General features: G+C 43.8%; 1 protein-coding gene across 1 annotated transcript; it reads right to left on the bottom strand.

The window, feature by feature from the left end:
• Positions 1 to 922: 922 nt before the first annotated feature.
• On the bottom strand, positions 923 to 4,648 carry LOC112109414 (uncharacterized protein C4orf36 homolog). The gene is made up of 3 exons (XM_024203936.1): positions 4,530 to 4,648; positions 2,586 to 2,740; positions 923 to 1,056 (listed from the first exon to the last, which is right to left on the bottom strand). The coding sequence occupies exons 1-3, from the start codon at positions 4,646 to 4,648 to the stop codon at positions 923 to 925; spliced, it is 408 nt and encodes a 135-aa protein (XP_024059704.1).
• Between the last annotated feature and the right edge of the window lie 2,204 nt (positions 4,649 to 6,852).

Raw genomic sequence — 6,852 nt, 5'->3', positions numbered from 1 at the left:
GCAGTTAGGGGCGGGGGCGGTCAGGGGACAAGGAGCAGGGGGGTTGGATGGGTCACGGGTTCTGTGGGGGACAGTCAGGGGGCGGGAAGAGAGAGGCGGTGGATATGGGGCAGGAGCCAGGCTGTTTGGGGAGGCACAGCCTTCCCTACCCGGCCCTCCATACAGTTTCAGAACCCCGATGTGGACCACAGGCCAAAAAGTTTGCCCACCCCTGTTCTAGATGCTACTTTATAACCTTTTTTTGGACTCTGAATGTTTTTGCAAGATATTTTTCTTCCCCCACCCCACCCCACCCCACCCAATTTGTTACCAAAAATAAAAAAACAAAAACATGGACAATTCATTTTACATCTCAAGAAAATACTGGCAACGTGGCTGTTAGCTTCATTGTTTCTTCTAGAATTGGAAAAAATACCTAAAAGTACAAAGGCCCAGATCCCCGAAGGTGTTTAGGTACCTAATTCCCTTTTAAATTATTGATTAATAAACTTGTATCTTTTCTGTCGATCATGAACTTAACCCAATCATGATGCATTAGGATATTCATCCTGGGAGCTTTATAATAGAAACAATGTAAAATGGTTGTGAAGGGACTGGCACAAGGATGGAATTTATTCATGACCTAGTCATTGCCTACATCCAGCTTTCCTGTGTATTACAAACTGAGTTGTATGTGGCAGCTCATCCTTGCTAGGCAGGTAAGTGTTGAGTCACGAGGATTCCTGGAAGTAACGGGCCAATTCTTGAAGTCCTTACAGCAGAATTTTTCTGAAGGTCGGTTTTTGCTGGCGACAATCTGTTACAATGGCGCAAAGTGAGACCACGATTTGCACTGTTGGCACTGAGGGGAGTTCTAACTGAGTAAGAGGCCTGAGTGAGACTGGAGCCAGGGCTTCAAAGATCTCGGCCTAGAATGAGGCCATCAGAAGGGTGGAAGTGGCCTTCTTGCACCAATTCTCTTGCCCTTCAGGTCAGACTCAGTTTGCTGCGCAGTCTTGTTTTCAAGGTCAATCTTATTCAATCTTTTGGATTCAAACATCCTTTCAGCCTCTAATGCTATGAAGAGAGAGAGAAAAAAATGTACTGAAATCTCCTTACGGCACAACTTATATTTAATATAAGCCCCAATTTTGGGTTCTCTCAGGTAAAATAGAATGCCACTCCCATTCATGTTGTTGGCTATTTTATCCATTTGGATATTTTTAACCAGCTCTCTTGAGGATTTTCATTACAAGTAGGAGCAATGACTGGTTATTAAAAAGTATGGATATAAATGGGGTAGCCATATCCACACAGCTAACACTCCATCTGAGATCAGTTTCAATTTGATATGGAAAAAAATAAGTCATTTTTCTAACACTATTTTTAGAAGATTTAACTAACAAAATTGAGATGGCTCAGATTTGGCCTCCACTCCCCTTAGCTGGACTGAGCATGAGCTTGGCGTGGCTGTCAATCAAGCCTTTTTAAATGTAATCAATGTAATCATTTAAATCTTTGGGGTATTACCCCGTCCCTCTATTTCCCCTCCCTCTGGTGTCTTAGCACTTCGGATAGTGTACTGGCCTGAGACTCAGAAGACCTGAATTCTATTTCTGGCTCTCCCACTGGCCTGCTGGATAACCCTGGGCAAGTCACTCCCTATCCCTGTGCCTCAGTTTCCCCATCTATAAAATGGAGAGAATGCTATTGACCTACTTTGTAAAGCACTTTGAGAGCTACTGATGAAAAGCACTATATAAGAGCTAGGTGGTATTATTATTTAGTACTTTCCAAACACTAAGTAATCCCCAACCCTGCCCCCCACCCTCCCCCCGGTAAGTATTATCCTCATTTTACAGCTGTAAAGTGACTTGCTCAAGACTGCAAAGGCAGTCAGTGGCAAGGGTCTGAAAGACCATTATTGTTGAAATTCACCAAACCAAGGAGATTGGAAGGCACTTCAGAAGACAGATAACAATGGTAAATGTAAAACCTTTCAACCCTGAAAGAAGTTAATATATATATGGAGATATACCTATCTCATAGAACTGGAAGGGACCCTGAAAGGTCATTGAGTCCAGCCCCCTGCCTTCACTAGCAGAACCAAGTACTGATTTTGACCCAGATCCCAAAGTGGCCCCCTCAAGGATTGAACTCACAACCCTGGGTCTAGCAGGCCAATGCTCAAACCGCTGAGCTATCCCTCCCCCCAAGTTAAGTGCTTGACCAAGTGAAAATCAGGATCCTAAACAATTTGCTGTTGAACAGAGGTATAGTGAAGATTTTAAGACATATGCTGACTTTGAGGAGAAAGGGTCACACTGTTCATGAAACAAAATGTATATTATTAAACAACCCTACAATGTTGTGGGGGCAGGGGTAACAGCTGCTAGAACTCACATTTTATCCTCTGTCTTGTGCAGTAGCTTTTTCTTCGTGATTTTCTGAGCAGAGTGCAGACTACTTGCCTCCCTTGTTTTAAATTTAAAAGCGGAGCTAAGACCATTACTTGCAATTTAGCTGGTTTTGCCGTTTCAATTCCCACTCAAAATGGCACACTGAATTAAAAAAAAAAGGCAACAAAAGCAGACCAGAAAACTTACTCTGTACTGATGGGATCAACCTGCTTTCAACAGTGACCGCTGGCCGCAGAGTTAAAGTGTGACACCAAGGGATGTCTTCAAGGAGAGGCAGGTTTGTCTGTCCCATTTCCTGGCACAAACGCCTTGTCAGCAAAGCAAGTTCTGCCGCATCTGCCCTGTGACAACAAAAATGTCATGAATGAGTGGCTTGTACAGCAATGAAAACATAAAATCCACAGAGTGTTCAGGTCACCTGTGGAACATTTTCTAGAGCACGGCTAGCGATTTCAAATGACACCCATGTTTGTCTATGTAGAGGTGTTATTTTGGCCACCAGAGGGAGCGGCTCTAGTCTTGTATAAAAATAAAAGCATCTTGAAAAAGGTTAGAAGAATTAATAAAAATTTGAAAGAAAGGCTTTGAAACTAGTGTGATCAGTCAGTCTGTTCCCTCATTCATGCCATGATTAATAGAAAAACACAATCTGAGAAAGTCAGACATAATTTAGTTCGTATTATTTATGACAGTTAAATAGAATTCCTGACAGTAATTTAGCCCTGTTTTGTTCCTTCATTGAACAGTGAGAAGATGAAAAATTTCCCTCCAAAACCACCCTTTTTTTGGCCCCCACTAGCAGGGACCTATTAAAATATATGATGGCAGATGATACCAGCATGCGTTGGTTTGTTCCTAAACACAAAAAGGAAAGTACAGCCCATTTTGCCACTGGGGACCCCCACATTCAGCCTAAGTTTCCATCAGATACAGGAGGCAGGATTCAGGGGGTTGGAGCCATTCATGTGCAGAACAGCTCACCTATATGGGGGTGGGCTCTTTACTTGTTCCCACATTGTAGGGCAGGGGTAGGCAACCTATGGCATGCGTGCCGAAGGCGGCACGTGAGCTGATTTTCAGTGGCACTCACACTGCCCGGGTCCTGGCCACCGGTCCGGGAGTATCTGCATTTTAATTTAATTTTAAATGAAGCTTCTTAAACATTTTAAAAACTTTATTTACTTTACATACAACAATAGTTTAGTTATATATTATAGACATATAGAAAGAGACCTTCTAAAAACGTTAAAATGTATTACTGGCACGCGAAACCTTAAATTAGAGTGAATAAATGAAGACTCGGCACACCACTTCTGAAAGGTTGCCAACCCCTGTTGTAGGGCTTAGGGGGAGAGGTATGTCTGTCTATCTTATAAGGTCTTCATTATTGTAGTGTCTGAGTGCCCCACAATTTTTTAATATACTTATTCTCACAACATCCCATGAGGAGGAAATATTATTGTCCCCATTTTGCAGTTTGGGGATGTGGGTCCCAGAGTAACTTGCCCAGGTCCGCACAGGAAGTCTGTAGGAGAGCAGACTTCTGAGTCACAGGCTAGTACCCTAACCACTGGTCCATCCTTCCTTTAAGGTCAGGAGTAAGTGGGGGAAGGTGTACTCATCCACACACCAATCCACCAGCTTCTGAGCAGAGGCAGGGAAGTGGCTACAGCAGCTTCCATCCTTATCCCATTTCAGGCTGGTAGAAGAGGAGCAGGTGAGGGAGGCTCACTCCAGCCATTGCTTAGGATTTTGCTGCAGGGCCAGTTAGGAGAAGATTGACGTCTTAATACATGCAAATAATTTGTTAGCAAGAGAAACGATGAAAACATGTAAAAGGCAAAAGCATCTAAAGGGTGAGATTCGTCCCATTTCTTCCCTTGTACGAAAGATGCTCTCTAAAATTAACTCTGAGTAACAGGGAAGCAACCCTAAAGACAAGGGCTAATAATGAAACTTTAAGGTTGAGAACTCAGGCACTCAGGTCAGGAAATGCAAGATTGAAGTTCAAAGCTCAGCCTTAACTCTGCTCTCTTGTGTTTACATTTATGCCTCTTATTTTATGTCATTATACATTTTTCTATCAATCAGTACAAAATATATAAGCTGGAATTTCTTATATCCCCTTACCTGCAGGAAGTTACAATCCAGTACATACTTTCTTCCCACTTGGCTTGAATTTTAAGTCCAAAAGAATGTACATGGTGCACATGGCTGTGTATGTGTGAGCTAAGGAAGCCAGTATCCATTCAGCACCTGATTCTGTGGACAGAGGACTCTATTTCCCAGTGCCAGCAATCTGGCACTTTTCACAAGCACTTAATCCACTTTTAAAAGGCTGAAGAACTGTTAAGAGGCAGAATAGTCTAGTGGGCAGAACACTATACTGGGTGTCAGGTAACCTAAGTTCTAGTCTTAGCTCTATCAGGGCTACACTCCGATACAAAACTCATGACACTGAATCTCGCAGCTGGCTCAGGCTGCGGGTTTAAAAATAGCAGTGTAGACATTCGAGCCTGCGCTCTGAGACCCTCCCCCAGCTGTGGCCATGCCACGGGTCTTTTATTGCAGTGTAGACATAGCCTGTGTGACCATGAGCAAGGCATTTCCCCTCCCTGTGCCTCAGATCCCCTCCCACCCTTTGTCTATTTAGACTGTAAACTCTTTGGAGCAGGGACTCTCTGGTCCCCATCTCTTAATTAATATTAACAATATAATAATAAACAGACTATAGTTGTATAAAAACTAGTGACCACTGTTGTGTGTATTGACTGGGGGATGTAGTAACCAGCACTTACACTTTATAACAGCTTGCTTGTAAGACCGATTTTACTGTCCTCTTTCTGTGAAAATCATATTCCATGGTAGATCAGTGGATGCAGTTCACTTACACAGACATGTCAGAAACAGACGCACACTATCCTCTTTTGCTCCCTGTTCACCTGTAACATAAGAGATTGTTAGCCAGGAAACCCCATTCCACCTGAGCATTTACTTGCAGTGCATTAAGTGGAAGAATTAAATGTAAACAAATGGAAAACCTGCTCCAGGAATTAACAGAGTTGTATTTGTCAGTCTGGCCTGCAGTTTTTGGATTATTTGATTCTGAAGAGATCAAAAAGAGTAGAATGAACAAAGTCTCCAACCCCTGTTCCAATTTTACTCTTACCATTTCTATGCACATAAAGCAAAACCTGCCATTTGGCCCTGATCCAAAGCCAACTGAAGTCAATGGGAGTCCATTCCACTGAATCATAGAATCATAGAATATCAGGGTTCGAAGGGACCTCAGGAAGTCATCTAGTCCAACCCCTTGCTCAAAGCAGGACCAATCCCCAACTAAATCATCCCAGCCAGGGCTTTGTCAAGCCGGGCCTTAAAAACCTCCAAGGAAGGAGATTCCACCACCTCCCTAGGTAACGCATTCCAGTGCTTCACCACCCTCCTAGTGAAAACGTTTTTCCTAATATCCAACCTAAACCTCCCCCACTGCAACTTGAGACCATTACTCCTTGTTCTGTCATGTGGTACCACTGAGAACAGTCTAGATCCATCCTCTTTGGAACCCCCTTTCAGGTAGCTGAAAGCAGCTATCAAATCCCCCTTCATTCTTCTCTTCTGCAGACTAAACAATCCCAGTTCCCTCAGCCTCTCCTCATAAGTCATGTGCTCCAGCACCCTAATAATTTTTGTTGACCTCCACTGGACTCTCTCCAATTTTTCCATGTCCTTCTTGTAGGGTGGGGCCCAAAACTGGACACAGTACTGCAGATGAGGCCTCACCAATGCTGAATAGAGGGGAATGATCACGTCCCTCGATCTGCTGGCAATGCCCCTACTTATACAGCCCAAAATACTGTTAGCCTTCTTGACAACAAGGGCACACTGTTGACTCATATCCAGCTTCTCATTCACTGTAACCCCTAGGTCCTTTTCTGCAGAACTGCTGCCTAGCCATTCGGTCCCTAGTCTGTAGCAGTGCATGGGATTCTTCCTTCCTAAGTGCAGGACTCTGCACTTGTCCTTGTTGAACCTCATCAGATTTCTTTTGGCCCAATCCTCTAATTTGTCTAGGTCCCTCTGTATCCTATCCCTACCCTCCAGCGTATCTACCACTCCTCCCAGTTTAGTGTCATCTGCAAACTTGCTGAGGGTGCAGTCCACGCCATCCTCCAGATCATTAATGAAGATATTGAACAAAACCGGCCCCAGGACTGACCTTTGGGGCACTCCACTTGATACCAGCTGCCAACTAGACATGGAGCCATTGATCACTACCCGTTGATCCCGGCGATCTAGCCAGCTTTCTATCCACCTTATAGTCCATTCATCCAGCCCATACTTCTTTAACTTGCCGGCAAGAATACTGTGGGAGACCCTATCAAATGCCTTGCTAAAGTCAAGAAATAACACATCCACTGCTTTCCCCTCATCCACAGAGCCAGTTATCTCA

Source organism: Terrapene carolina, unplaced genomic scaffold, assembly GCF_002925995.2.
Source record: "Terrapene carolina triunguis isolate 2854851 unplaced genomic scaffold, T_m_triunguis-2.0 Scaffold789, whole genome shotgun sequence".
Lineage (NCBI taxonomy): Eukaryota > Metazoa > Chordata > Testudines > Emydidae > Terrapene > Terrapene triunguis.
This window is presented reverse-complemented; position numbering and strand designations above follow the sequence as displayed.

What these genes read in the sequence shown, in the direction of transcription:
- LOC112109414 (XM_024203936.1), bottom strand. Translation starts at nt 4,648, where the DNA reads ATGGATACTGGCTTCCTTAGCTCACACATACACAGCCATGTGCACCAT. An exon ending in TGGATTGTAACTTCCTGCAG is followed by an intron (nt 2,741 to 4,529) that starts GTAAGGGGATAT and finishes TTGTTGTCACAG; the next exon opens with GGCAGATGCGGCAGAACTTG. An exon ending in GTTGATCCCATCAGTACAGA is followed by an intron (nt 1,057 to 2,585) that starts GTAAGTTTTCTG and finishes CTCTCTTCATAG; the next exon opens with CATTAGAGGCTGAAAGGATG.